This window comes from Eumetopias jubatus, unplaced genomic scaffold, assembly GCF_037043125.1.
Source record: "Eumetopias jubatus isolate StellerSeaLion01/CBP00866 unplaced genomic scaffold, mEumJub1_p1.0 scaffold_12, whole genome shotgun sequence".
Taxonomy (NCBI): Eukaryota; Metazoa; Chordata; class Mammalia; order Carnivora; family Otariidae; genus Eumetopias; species Eumetopias jubatus.
Genome location: NW_028274818.1, coordinates 96,487,159 through 96,512,191, shown reverse-complemented (window position 1 = coordinate 96,512,191; position 25,033 = coordinate 96,487,159). Strand labels below are relative to the sequence as shown.

The 25,033-nt window shown below is 39.6% G+C and overlaps 1 protein-coding gene across 3 annotated transcripts in view; it reads right to left on the bottom strand.

Annotated features, from left to right (window-relative positions):
- The window catches only part of LOC114214540 (S-adenosyl-L-methionine-dependent tRNA 4-demethylwyosine synthase TYW1), a 213,628-nt gene that overhangs the window by 4,767 nt on the left and 183,828 nt on the right, over window positions 1-25,033 (bottom strand). For all 3 annotated transcript variants that reach the window (XR_003610443.2, XR_003610445.2, XM_028110270.2), the window contains exon 15: window positions 18,829-18,996. Coding sequence is in view for 1 of the 3 variants with exons in the window: in XM_028110270.2 (XP_027966071.1) it covers window positions 18,829-18,996 (168 nt within the window). In the remaining 2 variants the exon portion in view is untranslated. The remainder of the gene's footprint in view (window positions 1-18,828; window positions 18,997-25,033) is intronic.

Below are 25,033 nucleotides of genomic sequence, written 5' to 3'. Positions count from 1 at the left end.
AAACACAACTTTCACAAAACTATGGCAATGATTTCATTAAAAAAAAAAAAAGTCACTTGCTATAGGCTGCTATGTTCCCTAACCCCTAATGCAATTAAGATCTGGTTTCCTCCGACTACAGAATTCTAACTCTGGTTTAAAATGGAGGAAGTCAGGTGCACGAATATGACAACTATAAGCTAACATCTGACAACTGACAACTCTGATTGCTAAAGTCTAAGAAAAGCAGGTATATTAGCTGTTTGGTATCTACCATAACAAAATACCACAGACTGGGTGGCTTAAACAGCAGATACTAGTTTTCCTGCAGTTCTGGAGGCTAGAAGTTGAAGATGAAGCTTCCGGTAGATGGCCACATTCTCACTGTGGCTTCACAGTGGGGGAGAGGGGGTCTCTTCTTATGAGGACACCAATCCCATCAGATTAGGGCCCCATCTTTATGACCTTCATTTAACCTTAATTATATCCTTAGAGGCCTTGTCTTGAATACATACCCCCTGGGGGGCTTAGGTCTCCAACATGTGAATTCTGAAGGGACATAAATATTCAGTCTAGAACAAGTTAACTCTTAAATTTGTTAACACTATGCCATCAGACTCCTAAGACAAAAATGAATCCATTTATGCCCCCTCTCAAGACAATCTGAGAATAATACTAAATAATAACTCAGAAAAAGTCAAGTTGTTTCAGGCAAAAGGCAGAAGCTAAAAGGGCAAAATCTCATATGACTGGCAGAAAAATATGGCTGAAAGACAGAGACGCACAAACAGAAGAATAAAACCCCAAATCATAAAATTTGAGGTTAAGTATGCTGAGACATGAGGTCACCCTGCTTCAAGAATTCCTCAAATCCAACAGTAAGGGAAGAGGCAAATCTATGCAGAATTATAAATAAACTCAAAAGGTCACAGATGATTTCAAAAACACACCACAAGGGCAATAAAGTATGGCCCTAGCTGAGAAAGCCAGGCTGCTAAGGATCTGTGGCCTTGTGCAGCAGATGGGCCAGTGCTATGGGCTCCCATCGTCCAGAACAAACAGCAGTATCAAGGGTCGTGTTCTCATTATTTTCTCTCTTTCACAGAGGGAAAATTTCATTGAACAGAATAATGACAAGTAGATTCTTTATTATTTTAATGTTTAAAAAGATTCTGTCAAAGATGACAGATTAAACACATGCATGTACTTCACTTCTTGAAATCCCACTCGAGTGACACTAAAGGTATATCTAAAAGATATATAAACCTGTAAAAGCAAAGAGATCAGGAGAGGAGAAAACAGTATCAAACTTTTAGCAATAACTGGCTCAGCAGACCCAAGAGAACCGCATCTGAAGCTAACGAGTAGAAAAATCCAAGATTCGACCCGATTTATGCCTCAGAATTCCCCAAAGGCCTGGAAACTGGTGGTACCAGTCACCTCCGGAAGTAGGGGTAGAAGAAGCACCAACTCCCTGCACCCCCAAAAAAGCCCCAAAGATAGATTTATATTCTGTGTAAGAAACTGTTAGAATCCCAAGTTCCTCCACACCCTGCAATACACAGAGCTGAGCAGCTGCCCAACCTACCCACCACCCTCCCCAGCAGAAGACAGATTTATTCTCACAAGACAGTAAGAGAGAAAATCCATGGAAAATCCATAGGGGGTAGCAGGCAGAGCTGAAAACAGAAATGAGAGTTCAGAACAGCCCTAATCCCTGCCCACTTCCCCACCTCTGATGGTCATGCAGCCTGGGGAAAAACAGGAGACCCTTCTGGCCAGCCTAAGAGGACTGACTGAAAAGTACTATTTGGGTTTTCCTAAGGAAATGACTCAGCTAGATTTCTCTAAGATAAAGTCAAGCCCAGTCCACACACTTAGGACTTTAATACGTTTTTTAGTTTCCCACTTAAATATGAGCAGACAACTAGTGAACATGTGAAGAAAACTTCTAACACGAGAACTAAAAGTAAACCAAAGGAAAAGAGTAACAGAGTAAACAGAGCGTAGGCAAGAAAACAGCAAACAAAATGAAACCCCAAACAACTAAACTAAAACAACTATCCTCAGAGAAATGAGACAATACTGTATCCATAAAAAAAGTTACCCTATAAAAAGAAACACTCAAGGAATGAAAAGAACCTTAGACTTTAAAACTACAGGAGCAAAGATGAAAGATTCACAGGAAAGTTAAGAAAAAAAATTCAAGAGAATTTCCTAAACAGGAGAGAAGGTACTAAAGAAAGAAATAAAAAACTAAAGGACTAGCCCAAGAGACCCAATTTTAAAATAACACCGTTTTTGAAAGAAAGGAGAAAAAATAGGAAGGAGGAAATCCTCAGTGAAATAATTCTGGAAAAAAAATTTATGAAGTCAGGGGCATGAGTTTCCAGATTAAAGGGGTGCACAAAGGATAAGAATAGACACACTGCCTGAGGCACATCTCAGTGAAATTTCAAACAGTGGAGACAAAAGGAAATCCTAACAAGGGAAAAATGGTCATACACAAAGGATTAAGGATCAGAATGCCTTCAGTGCTCAACAACCACAGTGGAAGCTCAGACAGTGGCTCCAACTGCACAGGGGCAAGTATGCAACTTAGAATTCCATACCCAGCAAAACTATCAATCAAGTGTGTAGGGAGAATAAAAACATTTTTAGACATTTAAGTTCTCAATAAATTGGACCTCCCACATAACCCTTCTCAGGACTCTACTGGAGGATGTTTCATCTGAATGATTCAGGGATCCCCAAAACAAGACATCCCACACAAGAGAGAGCTCAAGGAAGTCCCAGTATGACAGCTGTGCGTCCAAAGCAGGTGGGTCAGAAAGTGCCTCTGGGGAGATTCCTTTAAAAAGATGAACATGACATCGCTCGGCATCAGGGAAATACAAATCAAAACCACAATGCAATACCACCTCACACCAGTCAGAATGGCTAAGATTAACAAGTCAGGAAACGACAGATGTTGGCGGGGATGCGGAGACAGGGGAACCCTCTTACACTCTTGGGTGGGAATGCAAATTGGTGCAGCCACTCTGGAAAACAGTATGGAGGTTCCTCAAAAAGTTGAAAATAGAGCTACCGGATAACCCAGCAATTGTACTGCTGGGTATTTGCCCCAAAGATACAAATGTAGTGATCCAAAGGGGCACCTGCACCCCAATGTTTATAGCAGCAATTTCCACAATAGCCAGACTACGAAAAAGAGCCCAGATGTCCATCGACAGATGAATGGATAAAGAAGATGTGGTATATTTATACAATGGAATATTACACAGCCATCAAAAAAATGAAATCTTGCCATTTGCAATGACGTGGATAGAACTAGAGGGTATTATGCTAAGTGAAATAAGTCAATCAGAGAAAGACAATTATCATATGATCTCAATGATGTGGAATTTAAGAAACAAAACAGAGGATCATCGGGGAAGAGAGGAAAAAATAAAAACAAGATGAAACCAGAGAGGAGACAAACAATAAGAGACTCAATCATAGGAAACAAACTGAGGATTGTTGGAGGGGAGGGAGGTGGAGGGATGGGGTAACTGGGTGATGGGCGTTAAGGAGGGCATATGATGTAATGAGCACTGGGTATTATATAAGACTGATGAATCACAGACCTGTACCTCTGAAACCAATAATATATGTTAATTACTTGAATTAAAATAGTTTAAAAAATTTTTTTAAATAAACAGATGAACATGATAAAGAACCCAACACATCTGAAAGTCTGAGAGGAGATACAGGTGGCAGAGATCTAGACAAAGAAAAAATAAGATCAATATTAACTCCAAGGAAACCAAAAGGTATGCTGGAAACAAACAGCAATCATAGGAGACTGCACTGCTTAACAGTGAAGAGTGTTCATTTGGTCATATAATGCATAGAACTATGCTATGCATACATTGCAAAAGTGGGAGAACAGGAAAGGGTGTGATGAGCAAAGGTAGGGGAGAGCCTCATCTCATCTTCCATAGTATAAAGAGACAATGAGAAAAAACAATGAAAAGCAGCAATATTAAGTATGTAATTTAGAGATATAAAGACAAATACCAAAATAATCACCCCAAAGTTGAAAGTGGTTGTTGCTTGAGAGGAGGAAAAGGAGCTATGTTTGAGGAAAACACAGGGAACTGCTGATTTTTGTAATAAACTTTGACTTTTTAAATTGTCTATGTAGAATTTTTATAAAACTAAAAAACAAAATGTAAAATAGTAATGACCAATCTCTCAAAGCAAGGGAAGAGCATCTTATCAACAACCCAAACCAACAAACATGGGGGGAGGAAAGGGGAAGACCTGCACAACAGTGGTGGTGACCAACATTTATGAAGCATCCCACTGTGCACTAGGCACCATGTTTGGTTCTCTAGCTTGTATAACCCACTCATGTACAAACCCACTTGTGTAACAAAACTCATGTGGTTGGATTCTCATCTTTAAAACAAGGGCAAAAGTCCAAAACAGCTAAGTAGTAACAAATATGCCAAAGGTCCTATCCTCTGTAAGTGGAAGAGCCAAGATTCAAATTTGTGGGTGTTCAAGAGCCTATGGTCATTATATTATCACACACTGTGAGCTGTCAAACCAGAAAAATGACAGAACTAATAATAACCGTGGTGTCTTTCAGGCATTTTGGAGTGGAAAGAGATTTTTTTCACCCCTGGATTTATTTAAGTATCCTATTTCTAAGTTAACTCCCTTTGTTTAACTGATCTAAAAGCTACAGAAAATCATCTGTAGGCTCCAAATTCTTAGCGTCCTTCAACCTTCCTCAACATGAAGTATAAACAATGAGCACACTGAGGAGAAGCATGCTATTATTTCTCTACCCAAGTACAGCACAACAGAGACTGTCTGTTTCAAGGCAAATGCAGGGGAAATAGAAGATTTATATGCAGACCTCTACAGTTAGCTTGCTCTGCCTCTGATTGGTTCTGTTTTATTTACACAGCTTTTGTCCCTTCTGGCAAAATAATAATTAAATAAAACCGCCACAGTGAGAGATACTCCTCCCATTATCTTAACTGGTTCCTAATAGCATAGGCAGTCTAGGTGAGCACATTTCTTCTTTTTTTTTGTAGATGAAGAACTGACTTCCCATTAGTTTCAACAGTATCTTCCATACAGAGAAGTCTATATGGAATAACCCCAGCTACAGCTACTTAAACTCAAAATGCCACAAACAAAAATTCTTACCATTTGGCCTATCAATCTCATGCCTCAACCATGCTGTGCTGAAGTTATTCCAGGTCTTAAATTATAAATACTGTGTAACTACAGGGCAAGTTCTAAACATTCAAAGCCATCATAGTTCTACACATCCAAGAGTTAAAAATAAGGAGGAAATCCTGCATATGAGCTAAAAAGAGCAAATCAAGAGCTGTTGATTAGTATCACCACTGGAGAGAGTTTGTGCAAATATTCCTCCACATGATACTGCAGTATTCTTTACAGAAAAGTCAAATTATCAGCACCTTTAGGGAAGACTCCTTATTAAAGGCCTATTACAGGCAAGGCACTATTCCAGTTGCCTCACATTTGTCACTTAATTTAGCCAGCACAATAACCCTGTAAACAAAGTCACCACTACTTTTCAGATAAGAAACATGAGAAACGGTGAGTCTGGGATTTGAAAATAGATATAACACTTCAAAGTTCAGGAGTCCCCAAGACCACCCTCACTTCTGTCACCAGTTGTAAATTCAGGGGTTCCCAAGACCATCTTCAGTTTGACAATTCACTAGAAGGGCCCACAGAATTCACTGAAAGCTGTTAGACTCAGTATGGCTTATTACAGCATAAGGACACAGATTAAAATCAGCCAAGCGAAGAGCCATATGGGACGGACTCTAGGAGAGATCCATGCATGGAGTTTCCAGTTGTCCTCCTTCACTGGAATAGTGATCAGAGCTAATCTCAGCCATCAGTGATGTGCAAGAATAGGCACAGAGTGCTGCCAACCTAGGAAGCTCACCTGAACCTTGATGTCCAGAGTTTGTTGTTGTTGTTTAAAGCGGAGGAGGGTGGAGGGGCAGAGGGTGAGGGAGAGAGAATCTTAAGCAGGCTCCAAGCCCAGCACGGACCCCTAAGTGGGGCTCGATCTCACAACCCTGAGATCATGACCTGAGCCAAGATCAAGAATGGGATGCTTAAGCGAACGAGCCACCCAGGCACCCCAATTAATGTCCAGAGTTTTAATTGGGATTGGTCACCTAGCCATAGTTGATTGCAGCGTGGCTGACTTTAGTTTCCAGCTCCTCCAAAGGTCAAACAAATACTGTGTAGTCTAAAGCCCTTACCCTAAATCAACAGGCTTAGACTATCAGGTGTGGTCCAAGTCCCCCAGATAAATGAGGATACTCTTCACAGGCAGGACATTCCAAGAGCTTGGAAATCACCTCCTAGAAGCTGAGGGCCAAGATCAGCCCTTTCTTTGGGTAAAATTACAACCAAAACTCAAAGTCCACACACAATGGACCAAGTAGAGTAATACAAAAATAAAAAAGAACACTAACCAAAAAAGACTCATACATTTCATTTGAATTTTCACACTCTCAAGAAGTTATGATCTTAGTGTTGGTTATTTCCTAAGTTTAGACATACAGTAATACTTACCAAACCCCTGGGAAAGTACTGGTTAGAGGACGGAAGAGGGGCTGCCAGGCCTCCTCATAACTCAGAAGAACATGTGAACTGGGACGGAGTAGAGGAAATCCCAGGGTAGTGTGAGGGAGAAGTGATTTTGGAACACAAAAAAAGAGTGCTATGGTAGTACTTGAACTTCCCAGATTTATGAATTTCATTCTTGAGTACCTTAGCTACAGCTGTGTTGTTTGTTCTTTGGGTAAGAGGAGGCAAAGATCACACAGATTTCCCAAGTGTACCTGCCTGCCCGCAACAGGGGAGCGCTGAGTAGAGTTGCCTCCTTTTTTCTGAGGAACCACTTTGAGAAGCAAAACTACAACAATGCATTTGAATTCTAGATATATCCAAGTGCAATTAAAAAGTTTTTAAATCTGGAAACTCAATTTCTGGAATTGCAATCTTCATCTACAATTTTGTTGGAGTAGAGCTAAGTCCTCTCCGCAATGTCACCAAAATGCCAATTTTCTCTGAAAGTAATTACTGGAAGCAACCAGGCCTCTGATAAGCATGAGTTCCACACATATCACAGAAGGCAAAATATCCTGTCAGTAGCTTTCGTTGGGAGACCACTGCGTAAGACCTAAATGGAGACACACAATTCCCTTCCTACTCCAAGAAAGAAGGGCTCAAGGAAGGGACAGCTCTTCCTTCTCTCCCTTTACAGACTGGAAATTTATATGTCCAAGAGAGAGGAGTCTGTGATCAACACTGAATTATGTACAAGGTCTTAAATGTGGCAAAAACTTTCTCAGAGTTGACCTTGAAGGAGATCCATGAAACTGCTTCTTGGTGAGGGGGTGGGGATCTGCGCTGTTCTCATTGGACACTTACCTCCATTTCCCTATCTTGTCTGACTGCTCTGTAGCACTTGAGAGACAGTATGATGTCACGGTCACCATGTCATTTGTATTCTGAAATATCTGGGATTGAATTCTAATTGTGCTTATGCTCTCTTAGCCTGAGATATCTCCCTTAGAATATGAAGAAAAGTAGTATTAATGACTCATAGGATTTTTCTAAGAATTAAATGAATTAATGCACGCACAGCATTATCAAAATGAACTTAATAAAAGTTATTGATTGTTGAGTTTATCAGCAGACACCAAACTAAGGAATAATAACACCAGACAGCTCATCAATGATGAAAGATTCTAGAACATTATGCTGAAAGACAACAGAATAATATCTGCAAAATGCTAAGAGGGGTTGACAAAGAAGCTATAAGGCTTCTTTGTCAGCAAAATGACAGAAGTCCTTCCCCCCTTTTTTTTATCAGTTATTACTTTAAATGTAAATGGATTAAACTCTCCACTCAAAAAAAAATCAGAGATTGCCAGAATGGATTAAACACACACACACACACACACACACTCCAACAGTATGTTATCTATAAGAGCCTTCCTTTATATCCAAAAACATATGCAGGTTGAAAATGAAAGGAGGGAAAAAGATATTCCATGCAAACAGTAGCCAAAAGAGAGCAGGAGTGGTATAGTAATATCACACAAAATAGGCTTCAAATTAAAAAGATTGTAAGACAGAAAGAAGGACAATTTATATTAATTAAAGGTTCAATACAGCAAGATACCATAATTATAAACATTTACATATGTAGTACCAGATCATCAAAATATATGAAGCAGGTATTGGCTGAACTGAAGGGAAGAATAGACAGCTCTACAACAGTAACTGGAGAGTTCAGTATCCCCATCCCAATAATGGATAAAACAACCAGACAGCAGTATGGAGACAAAGGACTTGAACAACACAATAAATAACAGTCTGCCCAATAATACAAAATACACATTCTTCTCAAGTTTTAATGGGACATTTTCCAGGACAGACCATCTTAGGCCACAAATTAAATCTAAATAGATTTTAAGAGATAAACATCATATAAAGTATCCCTCTAACCATAATGAGATAAAGTTAAATATCAGTAACAGAAGGAAAACTGGAAAATGCACAAATTTGTGGTGATTAAACAACACATTCCTAAACAACCAGTGGATCAAAGAAGAAATTGTAAGAGAAATTAGCAAATACTTAAGAGACTAAGTGAAAAGGAAAATACAACATACCAAAACTTATGGGACATAGCAAAAGCAGTACAAAGAAGGAAATTTACCGCTATAAATGTTTACTTTAAAAAGTAAGATCTCCAAAAAAAAAAAAAAAGTAAGATCTCAAATCAACAACCTAACCCTACAACTTAAGGAATGAGAGAGAAAAAAAAAACTAAACCAAAAGCTAGCAGAAGAATGGAAATAATTATGGTTAGTGCAGAGATCAAATAGAGAACAGAAAAAGAGGAAAAAAGCACTGAAATCAAAAGCTGGTTCTTCAAAGAGATTAACAAAATTGACAAACCTCTGTTCTGACTGAGAAAAAAAGAAAAGACTCAAATAACTAAAATCAGAAATGAAAGTTGGGACATTATTACTGATTCTACAGATATAAAAAGGATTATACAAGATTATTATAAATGTACACCAACAAATTGGACAATCTAGATGAAAAGGACAAATTCCTAGAAACACAAAACCTACCAAGACTAAATCACACAGATACAGAAAATACGAATAGACCGATAATTGGTAAGGAGATTGAATCAGTAACTAAAAATCTCCCAATTAAAAAAAAAACTCTGGACTTGATGGCTTCACTGCTATATTCTATTAAACTTTAAAAGAAGAACTAATACCAGTCTTTCTCAAACTTTTCCAAAAACTGAAGAGGAGGGAATACTTCCTAACTCAGCCTTATGAGGCTTGCCTACTAAAGCCAGACAAAGATACTACAAAAAAAAAAAAAAAAAAGACATGCCAATAACCCTTATGAACACTGATGCAAAAATCCTCAACAATATAATATTCAAAGCAAATTCAGAAGCATACTAAAAGGATTATATACCAAACCATGTGAGATTTTCTACTGGAATGCAAAGACGGATCAACATAGGAAAATCAATGTATTATATTAACAGAATGAAGAGGAAAAAAGAAACCACATGACTATCTCAATTGATGCAGAAAAAGCATTCAACAAATTTTAACATCCTTTCATGATAAAAATACTCAACAAACTAGGGATAGAAGGAAAATACCTTGACATAATAAAAACCATATATAAAAACCGACTGTAAACATTATACTCAATGGTGAAAGACTGAAAGCTTTTCCTCTTAGATCAGTTAACAAGAGAAGGATGCCTGCTTTTATCACTTCTATTTATCATACTACTGGAGGTTCTAGCCAGAACAACTAGGCAAGAAAAAGAAGTAAAAGGCATCCAAATAAGGAAGGAAGAAGTAAAAATAGTTCTGTTTGCAGATGATATGATCTTGTATCTAGATGTATCTTGTCTTGAGAATTTGGCACTTGAGATTAGACCAAGTGATGGATGCTTGAGTTAAGTTGGGGCTACAGCAGCCATACCAGGTGATATGAGAAATGAAGAACCAAAAGTAGCCAAGAGAAAAAGAGGGAGAAAAAGAAAATAGGAAGGAGCTGGTCAGAAAGGCTGAGAGACAGGTGGGTGCGAGAAGCAGCTTGACAACATCCTGTTCCAGACAGGTTCACTGGTGAATTCTACCAAATATTTAAGAAAGAAATAATACCAATTCTCACTATTCCAGAAAACAGAAGCAGAGAAAACACTTCTTAACTCAGTCTATGAGAGCAGCATTGCCCTAATACCAAAACAAGATAAAGACATTACAAGAAAGGAACACTACAAAACAGTAACTATCATGAACATACATGTAAAAATCAACAAAATATTAGCAAGTCAAATCCAACAATGTACTAAAAAAATTAAACACCATGACCAAGTGGGATTTATTCCAGGTACGGCAAGGCTGGTTCAACATCTGAAAGTCCATTAGTGTAACACATCATATCAATAGGCTAAAGAAGAAAAATATGATCATATCAACAACTGCAGAAAAAGTATATAACAAAAATCCAAATGGATTTATGATTAAAAACTCTCAGCAAACTAGAAATAGAGGGAAATGTCCTCAACCTGATACACATCTACCAAAACCCTACAGTGAACATCATACTTAATGGTGACAAACCAGTTGCTTTCCCACAAAATCAGAATCAAAGCAAGAGTGCCCCCTTTTACCATTTCTAATCAACATCATACTTGAAGTCCTAGCTAACACAATAAGACAGGAAATGGAAATAAAAGATACACAGATTGGGAAGAGAGGCATAGATAACACGATTAATTGATGTAGAAAAATCCAAAGAACCAACAATAACAAAATACCCTCTGGAGCTAGTAAGTGATTACAGCATGGGTGCAAAATGTGAGGTAGTATTTTGAGAAATATTAGCTAACTGCTTTCTCATATACCAGCAATGAACAACTGGAATTTGAAATTAAAAACACAGTACCACTTACATTAACATCAAAAAAATGAAACACTTATGTGTAAATCTAACAAAACATGTACAGGATCTATATGCAGGAAAAAAAGTGAAAAAAGTTTGGAAGATCTAAATAAGAGGTATTTCATGTTCATGGATTAGAAGACTGAATATTGTTAAGATGTCAGTTTTTCCTAGCTTGATCTGTAGATTCAACTCAATCCCAAACAAAATCCTAGCAAGCTAGTTATTATAGGTATTAACAAACTGATTCTAAAGTCTAGATGAAAAGGCAAACAACCTAGAATAGCCAACCCAACAGCCAAGAAGATGAACAAGTTGGAGAACTGATACCACCCAATTTCAAGACTTGCAATAAAACTAACAAAAGTCAAGATTGTATAGTGTTGGTGAAAGAACAGACACATAGATCAACGGAACAATACAAAGGCCAGAAAGAGACCCACACAATACAGTCTACTGATCTTTGAAAATGGAGCACAGGCAATGTAATAGAGTAAGAACAGTCTTTCCAACAAATGGTACTTCAACAACTTGACATCCACGTGCAAAAACAAAACAAAACAAACCTCATAAAATCTCAATATAAATCTTACAGCTTTCAAGACAGATCTTAGACCTAAGCACATAAAACTACAAAACTTCTAGAAGGTAACATAGGATAAAATCTAGGTGACCTTGAGTTTAGAAACCTGGCACCATCCATGAAAGAAAAAGTTGATAAGCCAGATTTTATTAAAAACGTTTGCTCTGAGAAAGGTAGTTAAGAGAATGAAAAGTCAGGGCGCCTGGGTGGCTCAGATGGTTAAGCATCTGCCTTCGGCTCAGGTCATGATCCCAGAGTCCTGGGATCGAGTCCCACATCGGTCTCCCTGCTCAGTGGGGAGCCTGCTTCTCCCTCTGCTTCTCTCTCTCTGTCTCTCATGAATAAATAAATAAAATCTTTAAAAAAAAAAAAAAAGAGAATGAAAAGTCAAATCACAGACTGGAAGAAAATATTTGCAAAACACATCTGATATATGGCATGTATCCAAAATATATAAAGAAGTCTTAAAACTCAACAATGAGAAAATAACAAACCCAAATAAAAAGGAAGCAAAAGATCTGAACAGACACCTCACCGCCGAAAATGTACAGGCGGCAAATAAGCATATGAAAAGATGTTCACTCATCTTTTCACGACATTATGTACTTTTCAAAACCTATTCAACTTTATAGTCCAAATACTGAACTTTAAAATATGAAAATTAAAAAAAATCATTTAGGAGGTCAGGGGATCCCAGGAAGAGGGGCAGACTGTGTGAGAATCTAACTATGTTATGAATGTATGAAATAACTTCACTCAAGGGGAGGAAGAGGAAAAGGTGCTGAGCTAAGTAATTCTGGAAATGAGTGGAGCTTCTAAGACTACTAAAGGCGAAAGGACCTACACACAAGCAAAAGAGGTTAAACTTTTAACTAGGGTTAAAAGTTCTGATACTGCTATACTTGTATATTGGAACTGAACGATGAAGTAAATAGATGGCTGATATAAAGGAGCTAGGTTTCTCACTGTTAGAGGGGGAATTTACAAATCAGCAGGAAGAGGAGGCTAGAGTGAGTCATGTTGGCAATGGATTAGAGTTTGAGACATTAGTAATGTTTAGCTTAATACAGATGCAAATGGATGCATGTAGAAATATTTACAGCCATGTGTATATACAAAGGCTAGAATATACACACAGTTTCTTTGCTCTATCATATACCTTTTAGAGGGCATAAAAGAAGAAACAACACCCTAGCAGCAACAAGCACACCTTCACCCAGATCTTGGTTTCTAACACCATTCTTCAATAAAGGAACCAGGGCTCCTGATAGAAATAACTGATTCTAGGACTGGAGCAGAAAATATATAAGATGAGCCTGGAGCATCTTGTAGAGTCAGAAAGTAAAGAAGTGCTCAAAAACAAAAACAAATAAAGTCCTGAACACTGATGTCAAAGGAGCACAAGAGCCAACCAGAAGAGATCCTAGTGCCCAGAGCTAGAATAATTTGAGCAAGGAAAGAAATAAAGTAGAATTGGGTTATAACCCAAAGTATAAAATAAATACCATAAGTCCATACTGTTATAAAAAATGACTGAATAAATTAAGAACTGGGGAAAAGAGATAAACCTATTGATGTATATATTTCACCCTCAAGGATGTGGAACATAACTCTCACTCCTTACAAACGGGCTGGAGACAGTGACATCTTTCCAAAGAATAAATGTACAGAAAGGGGAGGGGAAGAGTAATTTTACAGTGGAGACACCTGAGAAACACTACCTCAATTTGCTGACCAAGGTCAACATCACTAGTTGTAAATCATGTTGGCAGTATGCATCCCTGATACAATATGATGAAAATGGCACTTTACCTCTGTGGTCTTCCTCCTAAAAACCCACAACCCAAGTCTTAGGAGAAAAACACTGGATACATTTCAGTAGTGGTGCAGGCTATAAAATACTCCATGAGTACTCCTCAAAGCTGTCAAAGTTATCAAAAACAAGGAAAGTCTAAAAAACTGCCGTAGCCAAGAGGCGCCTAAAGGACATGACAATTAAATATAATGTGTCCTCCTGGATGGAACAGAACAGAAAAAGGACATTAGGTAAAACCTAAGAAAATCTAAACTATGGGCTTTGGCTAAAAACGCAGCAATACTGGTTCATTAGCTGTAACACAGGTACTACACCAATGTAAGATGTTAATAACAAGGCAGATCTAGAGTATAGAGAAATTCTTTGTACTATCTTCTCAATTTTTCTATAAATCCCAAACTGTATGTACTAAGACATAAAACTTATTTTTTTAAGTAAGCAATTAAGTTTGAAAACAATGCTTTGTGGATGTGCAAGCCGTACGTATCACCCACTACTTGGTTTCCACTGGCAGTGATCCACTTGAATAGGATATCACCAACATGCAGAGAGGAAGGACTTCAGTGTTTCTAAACTAAAATTCTCTAAGTACATTGTATTCATCATGGTCTTATGAGCCTGCGGACTGACAGGTCGAAGGTTACATCTGAGCTGCTAATGGAAAACACAGGAGCAGAAGAGTGACGGTATCTCCTTACGCCGGCCCCCCGTCCAGAGCACACAGGCCGGCCCTCCCTCCCCCGGAGACAGTCTCCTGCGGGCATCTGTACTTGCCTCTTCGTCCCTCCAGCTCAACCCTGGAACTAAAACACGCTGACTTACTTACCTCGAGTCTGTTTCATCTTTCTTTTGTCCAAAGTCGAAGAAGCTCATTGAACGCCCCACTCCCACCCACTAAAGAAACTGCGTCTTATCCAGAGCAGAAACTCCTTTTCTAGAGTCTAAACACCACCTCTAAATGACAACACTGTTGTAAAAAAAAATCATCCATTAAAAAAATATGCCACTAACGATTAAGAAATGCTTTGCATGTGATATAACATATGGCAATAACAAGATCACTGTAAATGATGCAAAAAATGACCACGGAGTATTCTGGGAATGGACAGGGTAATACAGATTATAATGGATTCTCCAGGGGCTATTCCATGTTGTGAAAATCTTACTAATTTAATGCAGAATCTTTAGAGGTCATCTAAACGTAAATATTCAACCAACGCTTGAAATCTCTAGAATTTTTTTTTCTTTTAAAGAATTCACCTTACACTTTGGGCTACATGGTATCCTAGATCAGAGAATTTAAAATTTTTGAAATGGATAAAGAAGGAAAGACCACAATGGAAGGATATTCAGTGCTGCACTTTATGGCAATGTTATTATTTCTGCTAGCCAACTTTACTAGAATCCGAAAAGTACAGTACAGTAGACAGGGGAGACTTTCAAAAAGCATGGATCGGCATCAGATTCCTGCTGCAGGAAAAGAGAGAGGAAATGGTGAATAGGAAAACAACTGTATTTAACAACTAGCGGGTCACTGATGACCTATAAAATAACAAACTCAGTAGAATAAATATTTATTGAATAATTGAATGAATGAATGAATGAATGAACAAATAAGGAAGAAGGGAAATACATATCAAAATTAGCAAGTACGATGGAACAATGTCTCTGCTTTCTGAAGGCAAGACAGTGAAGAAGGAAAGGAGGGACCATGAAGAGGCTGTCAGTTCACTAAACAAACTCGGAGAATCCACTGTGTCCCCGGGACTCTAGCAAGTGCTGGGGATGACATTCTTGTCTTCCAGGAACAACCCAAAGCTCCTTAAAGAAGGCAGCCTTATCTATGCACATATAGATCTGAGAAAAGTAGCCCCCAAGAAGATTTGTTTTACAGTTTTAAGGAGCAGAAATTCAGCAGATGAATAGAGGGGTGGCAGGGTGGTGAGTACATTTCTGGCAGAAGAGGTTATCTTGCGCAAAGGAGGAGGAAAAAAGCAACATGGCGGTACTTTGTAAAGGCCCAGAGAGGGGGCCTGGAAGAAGGCCGAAAAGGCCCCGATTGTGAAAGCCATTAAGAATCAAATAAAATATCTATGTTTTTCTTTTACGTTCATTGTGAAATGTCCTGTTTCAAAAATATGGCAGAGAAACAATAAGCTTGGAATTGGCAGTATAAACAATGAGGTCGTTAAACAGTCAATACCTACTCTGTTATTTATGAACTAAATGATTTGTTTTATGGATTCTTCCAGTCTTTAGGTTTTGTTTTGTGTTCTTCTATTTCTTTCCTTTGTTTGGTTTTTGGTTATAGCTCTGTTTTTTTGTAACCTTAAAAAGGCATCCATCGAAACAAAACAAAACAAAACAAAACAGAACAAAAAGGCATCCATCGGTAAACTGCTGGCCTACTTATTAAATGGGATCTGAAAGGCTCTGATTAGGATCAGGCAAGGATGTTTTCATGTAAGTTACAGGAAAATCTTTCCAGTAACATTGCAGGGGCAGCCTTGTAACCATACTGGGTGACACTTCTAACATAAATACAGAAAATCAATTTACATGGAAATAATCTGCTAAATAATCTACTAATCAACAGTGTACCAAGTGGACTGGCATTAAGGTTCACTGAGGAGATACCAAACCAAAAACCATAAATGTCAACACTGTGGTCATAGACTTCTGTTTCTGGACAAGATGGAGGCTATGCACTTCTTCCTATTTCTCCACTATACAGCTAAAATCCCTGTATATGATATATAAAACAAATATAAGACTTTAAAGGTAGATTTAAGAAGGCAGACTGGCTAGGGATCTCGAGACCTGAGGAACAACAGTGGTGCATTCCCTGGGTTTTATTTTTGTCTCTTATATCCTGCACTGGGTGCTGGAGCCCAGAAGCCTGGCTGAAGCCTGCAATCCAGAAATACCAAAGGGCACAAACAGTAAAAAAAAGATCTTAGAGCCCCATGAAAAACCAGCTTTTCTTAGCCAAAGGACCAGGAAAAGGGCAACCTAGCTAGCAGGACAGAAAACCTTTCAGCAACAACCAACCTAGGCCATGAGAAAAATGCCCGATTCTCATCCCAGGTCAGTCAGCACCTAGTGGGGATCCTAGACTCTCACATTTGCCCAGCCATATTGACCTGTACCCTCCCTCCTCACTGCTGGGGAGCTCTCAGAGAAGGTGGAGCAGAGGACCGGGCCATCCCAACCCCCCTCTGTGGTCTCAGGAGCGTTGACCTCCACCTGGCCCTAGCAAGGTGCCTCTCCCCACCCGCGCTGCAGTGGGGACAGAGGAAGCTTAGCAGAGAGCCAAGACCTCCACCACTGCCTAAGGGCAACGAGACCCCCACATCATCCCATACTGTCACTGGGGAGCAGCAGGAAGGTGGTCCTTCCTCCCTAGTCAGAGTGGTATCAGAGGTTGCTGAGGGGAGAGCCTGAACTTCGACATCTACTTGGCAGTACTGACGTGACACCAGCCCACGACTCACCTAGGAGGAAGGAGAATAGCCTGCATTGAATATCTGACCAAGTCTAGCACTCTGCTCTCTCTCCCTTCGCGCCCTTTGTTTCAGACCCTCATCACTTCACCCTCGGACTGTTGGACTATTACAACAGTTTTTAACTGGTTTCTCTGTCTTTTAGTCTTGCAGTTCATCCCCTGTAATGTTGCTAGAGAAACTCTTCTGAACCTCAAATCTGCGTGTGTCACTCCCCTACTTAAAACCCTTCAGTGCCTGCCCATGCTGTACAGGAAAAGGCACAACTAGGACGCCATTTAATACCATCAGGGCTCCTGCCACTGACCATCACCCCCCTTCCTTTCCCTTCAACCATTCTTTTGACCGCCAGCCATACCGAACTCCTTGTCGTTCTCCCAACAGGCTAGAACTCCGCACTTCTCCAAGGACCTTTCCTTGTACGGTTTTCTGCTTTAGTGTCCTTCCTAGCTGGGCTGCCACCGGACATCCTGTCAAACAGCAACTCCTCTGTGAAGCCTCTCCTGATGGTACCATATCATCCTAAGTACACCCCTCTGGGCTCTACTCTAATCTTCCATCATTGCTCTGATAAAACTTTGGGCGCATTTGTTTTGATAGTTGCCCTTTTTTTCTGTTAGACCATTCTTGAAGGCAGGGATTATTTGCTTAACTCCTCTTTGTATTCTTAGTACCCAGCATAGTGCCCGACACAACTTGGGTGCTCAACAAACATTAGATAATGAGGGTCAATCTCAGACTCTCTCCTCATGCTGGCTTGTACCTGGTAGCTCTGCCTGTTATTACATTTATCACATTAAATTTCACTTATTTGTCAAAGTATTTGTTAATGGAGAACTTGAACAGAAAACCAGACAAACAGGTTTGTCGGACTACTAGATGAAAGCATCTAGTAGCCTAGATTTGCTTTGTGGCTACTTTAGTCTAGTAGCTTTCATCTAGTCTCAACAACAGTCATCCTATCTGATGTGAAATGCTGGGGTCCAGGAGCCAAGAGCAAGAAACGATTCTCAAGGTGTCTTTGGTGCAAAAAGGGTGGTTTTATTAAACCACAGGGACAGGACCTGTGGGCAAAGAGAGCTACACTGGGGTTGTGAGGAGTGACTGACTCTGTATTTTCAAGTTGGGAGGAGGTTAGGGACAGCATAAGTCTCTAAGGAACTTGGAAACAAGGTTTCCAGGACCTTGAGGGGCTAGCTGCTGTTAGGATAATGTCATTTACTACTGTCTAGTAAAACCCTAGTCATGAGACCCTTCAGCTGTGTATCAGGGAGCCATATGTTTGGAGGATGATTACTAACTTGTATCTTGGGGTGGAGGGAGAGAGAAAAAGGAAGTTCCCAAAGGGATTTTCTATGTTTTTTCTTTTTTAAAAAAGATCTTATTTACTTATTTGACAGTGAGAGAGGGAACACGAGCAGGGGGAGTGGGAGAAGGAGAGGCAGGCTTCCCACTGAGCAGGGAGCCCGACGTGGGGCTCAATCCCAGGACCCTGGGATCATGACCTGAGCCGAAGGCAGACACCTAACGACTGAGCCACCCAGGCGCCCTGGGATTTTTGATGTTAAAGAAGACTTACAGGATCCTGGCGGTCGGGCTAATGTCAAGCTAAGGCTGCCTTTTGCCTTTAGCAAAGTATTAACACTGAGGCAGTTGAGTTCCTGGAGGAAGGTCACCCTGCCTGTCCCAAGTACTTGTCAATGGACTGTAAGTTGTAAGGAAGTTTAATTTTTTTCTGTATTTCTTTGGCCTTTGTTCTCCACATCATTACCTACACACACCCACGGAGGGCTTCCTTAAGTCTGTTTCAGGAAAGGCAGAAAATAAAGGGAGGAGAAACTAAAGAGGAGAAGGAGCAGATAGAAGAATGCATAGTTGAGTTCTTCTTACCCTTTTGTGAGCTATCAGGAGGCAGTTGGAATGTTCATGTTCACAAGCAATTTCATAGTCGGGGATCAGATCCACCAAGTCACAGACAAAGTGTATCACCTCCTCGTGCCAAGGCACATTGGCCATGGTGAGACTGCTTGCTGAACTCTCCCCACAGTAGGTGACACCCTGGGGAAGCATTACAACAGTTAGAGATAATTACAGACCTATTTAAATGTCATCCAACAAGAGTGTCAAAGCCAGAAAGGCTTCTAGAGACAATCTACCCAACCCCAACCCACCCAATCCAATCCAATCCAATCCAATCCAATGCAAAGGTGAAGAAAGTAACAGTGCATTAGAGATGATAAAATCTGCTTAGGAGCTCACACAAGTAGGCAGGAGCTCCCAGGCCGATGCCATCCCCACCCTGCGACTGCAGTGCTCAGGTACCCTTGCTTCATGCGGTCACAATCTATGCTAGGGCAGAGCACTGTATTTGAACCAATAACATATCTTTTCATTCAGATTCCTTTGTGCACTATAATAGATTAATTCTCAAGGAATTATAATCTCCTGGACCAATAATGGAGGCATGGTTGACACCCACAAAAATTCAGTGAACAACTTATTCACTGGGAAAATAAATGAGCTCCCATTTTCCAGTACAGCTGAGGTTTGATAAGATGGGTAAGGTTTTCCTGTAAAGGGCCAGCTAGGAATCCCTTTGAAATTATTCTTTAAGGAGATCACTTGGTAATGCATTTTCTAAATGGATACGTATAAACACAGATTCACGCCAAACAGGAAATACATTTGTGGCTATAAATACATCCCTCTCACACACTTACATGTATAAGCATGTGTCTCCTGAAACTTCCAAGTCTTGAAGCTTCTAAGTCTTTTGAACTCTCCCTGACGGCTCAGGCATATAGGACCCCAAAGTTTCATAATTAAGTTCTCTTTTTGGTAAGTTACATAATGATGCATTTACCAATAATAAGGAATATCTTAACTTTGTAGGCTCTTTAAATACTCAAGGATCAAACTTTCTTGACAAGTGTTTTGAATATTCTAGATATGCTACTACTAAGGAGGGAATAACTGAAATATTAAGACATCCACTCACACTCTCTCTCACACATACATGGATGTGGACGCATATGCACGCAAGTGCGCGCGCACGCACACGCGCGCACACACACACACACACACACACACACACACAGATTGGAGGGGGTAGGGTGCCACTTTATGAAAAACCCACAGATGAGCACTGTAGAGTGACCGTGACCCTGCAGATGGTGGAGCTGGGAGTTGGCCGAAGACTCAGATGAGCTCTGCAAAATGCTCAGCTCCAGATGGCTGTTCAAAAAGATTACTGGTATGCTAAACCAAGATGACCTTTGCTGAACATAAATTAGAAGTGACCCAGCTTAGTTGTAATAAACAAGAGCATCTTCTCTATCAGCCCGATGATTTACAGAATTCATTAAACTGAGCTTGAGAATTAGGTGAATTTAAAAAAGCAAATAATATAACAGTTTTAAAAATCTTTAGGTATGGCTGAAAAATTGTGCTAAATTTCCCCCAAATGTATACAAAACACAAAAATGATTTACTGGTAGGTCAAATTAGTCATAAAAATGAACTTTATTTCAATTTAAATGCTGTTTATGATATGTGAATTATATGAACAAGCATGTACACAGCAGCTAATACAAAGGAATTTACTGTTCATATTTAAAAAGTTCCTTGAAACAGACGTTTGAGATGAGAACTTACATTTATGACAAGGGCTTTGGAAAATATTTTAGTATTTCCTATTCAGCAATAATAAATCATGAGACCTTAAGCACAGACTTGCTTTGGAAAGGCAATGAGAGAACGAATGCCACAGCTGTATTATTATGCCTTCATGTGACACTTTCCCATTCGTTCACATAATGCTTCATGCTTAGCCAAATTCTTTTACATAGAAGTTCTCATTTTAGCCAGACCAAATCCTCTGGGGTAGGCAGTGTGAGCAACTTTCTGGGCCAACCACAGAGCCCCAGTGTTCTCTGTGACAGAAGTGCTATGGGCAGAAATCGGTCTCAGTGAATTAGTCTACGGAGAGTCACCTTTGGGAAGCCCGAGCCCTCCCTCAGTCAGGCTCCTAATGCCCCCTCCTCTGGGGCTCCCTTCTCTTCTCTGGCTACTTCACTCCATCCTACACTCCTACACATCCTAACCGATGACTTGCCCTGACTTTGTTCCTGATCACACTACCTAAATTGTCTAAAAAGGCTTCATTTTCTGTATCACAGCTATCTGCTACCTTCTCATCCTACCACCACCCTGCCCCCACCCCCTCTATCACCACCACCAAGTTTTCCCCTCACGATTTTGAAAAAAGAATGGACTCAAGAAAACAGATGGGTACAATGTGGCAACTGAAAAGCACTCACTTCAGAATCTATAGGTTGCGGAATGACAAGCAGACCCAAAGAAAGTTCCTGAAGAACAGACAAACTGCATCTCTGGGTTTGTAGTGAACAGCATAACCCACACCATTACATTGGTGCCTTTCAGATGGATCGCTCTGTTCTAGGACATGGAGGCCATAAGGTCTTTCACTGGCTGCTTGGACAGTTTACCTGAGGCTATTCAAGGTCTGTAGGAAGAGCAGTATTTTGTCAGTCTGTTTTTAATTTTAATTAAACTGACTGGGTGTCAAAAGACTCCTGATATTGTTTTTGTCTTCTATAGTCTGATGAGAAATGTTGTCTTCATGACTTTTTGCACAATATACCCAAAACATGACACTCTATCCTAAAAATGTTTGAATAACTCTTCCCACAAAAAAAAAAACAGCCCAAGCTTCTCAGCATGGCACGAGCCCTTCCTACTAAACTGTCCCACTCAGCGACCAGTTTTTACCTGGCTAAATTTTCCACCATGTCTTTGATCTCTGTTCAGGAACTCCTCTTCAATCTAATCCCAATCTCATCATAATCCTGTACATAGCTTTTACCAGATAACTGGTATAATTCTTTCTAAATACTGAGCTTATAGAGGGAAGGGCTGCCCGTGTTCTTCTCTGTACCCCCAACCAATCTATGCTGAATGACCTGAAGATCAAGTCACATATTCTTTTGTATGTCATTAAACTCCAGAACCCTCTTCTGATCTAACATAAAATTTCATTCACATTATTCAGGATTTTTCTGCTCTTTAATGATCAGTTATTAAGCAAGCTGGGGACCACTATGTGAATAACTGGCAATATTCTTTACCTTTGTGCAAAGAAAGGGAGTGAGGTCAGGCTAAGACATTTGTTTTACAAAATGCACTCTGCAAGGACTGAGCTCTGCAGGCAGTTACGGTGCCAAAATCGTAAAGGAGGTTTAAATCATCTGACAACAAATTATTACCGAGCACTTACTATTCTCAAGGTGCAATGCAGGGAGAGAATATAAAGACAGTATTTCATTTACAAATGGATTGTGCTATGAAAGTTTCTCAATACAGCAGACGTTTATAACATGAAACACATTTTCACAAACAAGCAAGCAAATAATGATCACTAAGATTCTGGGGCTAGCAAATAAAGGCCTATTTAAGTCTAATGAAGCTAAAATATATGTTCATTTACAGGGAATAAAACAGAAAAATGTTTTATAAGACTAGCAATGAAAGAAAAGAGGGAACCAATATAATAAAGAAATAGCTTCTATTGATTTAGTTTAAATAAATGTGCTTAATGGAAAGTGATCTAAACATTTACTGAATCCAGGCATATATTATCCCACTGAATTCTCAAAACAAACCGATTAAAGTGATACTATTATTCTAATTTTAACATTGAGGAAATTTAGGCTCAAAGAGGATCAGTAACCTGGCCCAGGCTACATCAGTACTTTTTAGGAATGCATCAAAGCTGTGCTCCTCCCCATTCCCCACAAGACTCCAGTGTGTGCAGACTAGGAGAGATCCCTGTGCGTGCACGCACGCTCACACACACCTGGAAAAGACAAAAGACATGAACAAGTAATGTGTTTGCTTCTGCAGGGAGCCCCAGGCCTATCACTAGCCTAGGGTCAATTTGTATTATCAATCTCACATCTCCAGGGCATTTATGTGACCCTGAGGTACTATTAAAATTTTAATGCCAAGCCCTTGTGCAGGTCAGACCCTGGGAGACTTCTTTTTTTAATCAAGAGCACAGGTGAAGGACAAGCTTCCAAGTACCATTCTATGTCAGTGGGTAAATTTTGCCCTAATTTGTGCTTTCACTGGAAGTGAGAGAGTCTAGTGTTTGGTGCTTTAAACCCAAGCCCTATCTCTACCAGAGCTACGAAGTACCACCAGGGTGGTCTCTCTTTTTCAAGCCCCGAAGGAACTCCCTTACAGACCTGACAGATGGCTACACTCTCAAAAGTATGTTTATTTTAACACAGTTACTTCTAAATGTTTTTGGAGGAATCTGAGGTTACTTAGCCTACCATATTGCTAGCTCTCACCAAATGTTTTTCAGAGAGGGCTTATTATTACTATTTTTAAAACTCCTCCATTTTAGAAAATTTTTCACTTTAATTAATAAGACAACAACAATAATGAAAATGCTTTTTCAGACCTTAAGCAGTTTAACTCTATTGAACAGGAAAGCCTGCCTTCTCCTTTACTGATTTCATTTCAATCACTGGGATTACAAAAGTAATGGACGCTCACTGTAATAATTCGCAGAGCATGGAAATGTGAAAAATAAAATTACTAAGCCTTTCCCTGTCCTTCTTCTAAATACAACACTGTGAACAGTCTTATATCCTTCCATACTTTTCCTATATCAATATATCCAAATATATATGGTTAAAAATATAACCAATAAATATTCTAGAACTTGTTCTGCTTCCTAAGTATACTATATTCTACAAACATCCCTTTTGCTACTTCAGCTTAAAAGGAAGATACTTCATTAACCTGCTGGATAAGTAAGGGCTGAATTTAACAAACCATGTGATCCAGTCCTCAATGGCACAGGTTCAGATAATGTAGGCCATTTCTCCCTCAGGCCTTCTACAAGAGACGAGCTGATCACTACCATGCAACTCTTACCAGGTTATATTTTATCATTTATGTAAGAAATTAAAATTGAGATTAGATTACGTATTTCTCTAAGAATTTTTAAATAAGATCTCTCCAAGTGACTCATTTTACTTCTGTAGACTTTGCCTTGTTTAATAAGACCATCCATTTCCCAAACAACATATCCCTATAAAATGTTGTATCTCTGGTGCTTTGATGAGGCCTGGCACGTGGAGAGAGCTGAAAAATATCTGTTGGATGCAAGGGTAAAATAGTAAAATGGAACTCTAGTTTGAGAGAGACTATGTTATTACAACATCTCAGCTGCAGACAGAAGTTACGTTAATAGTTTGTCAAACTAAAAAATACCCATCAGAGAATTACACTGTTTACGAAGTAGTCATCTTTCTTTTAAAAATAATACTGGGTGATTCTTTTATGTAAACAAGGAAGGAAGGAAAGGAGGGAGGGAGTAAAAAGGTGACCGTGTGATCCAGCCAACTTGCTTTATAATAGAGAAGTTTTACTGCAACATCGTTGGAGGCAGCATTCTTTAATAGCTAAATCATAAATTAAAACACCATTAATCCCTGATGCTGGCAAGGTTTTCTTAAGCTGACACATACACTGCAGATGCAGTTTGCATCTCTGCATCATTAGAGCTCTTGCCAAGAGTAGCCTTTTTAAAATTAAGAGCAGTTTCAAAAGAAAAGAGTATCTTTGACCTGACTAGAGATGGAATGTTGCACACTCAGACAGCCAACATTTCATCTCTTCCCACCTCCCTGGCCCTCCAGAGTACAGTACCACAGAAAGCAGGACTTACTAAAAGACAGCTGTGAAACTGAATATCCCCTGAAATGACACGGAGTACAACCGCTTCATACACGTACACTGAAGAGTGGAGCTTTCGGAGACTGGGCGAATTTTCCAGTCACTTTTTCTCACTGTGTGGATTCTTAGTTGTCCAAAAAAACCATCTGCCTCGTAACACTCCACAGCTTTAACCACCATGGCATGCTGATGACTTCCAAATTATTATGGCCAGCCCTGTCTTATCCCCAGAACTCCAGGCTTATATAAACTATGGCTTATTTGGACCTGGACCTGTACATTGAAAAGATCTCTCAAATGATTGAGGCCAACACAGAACTCATGA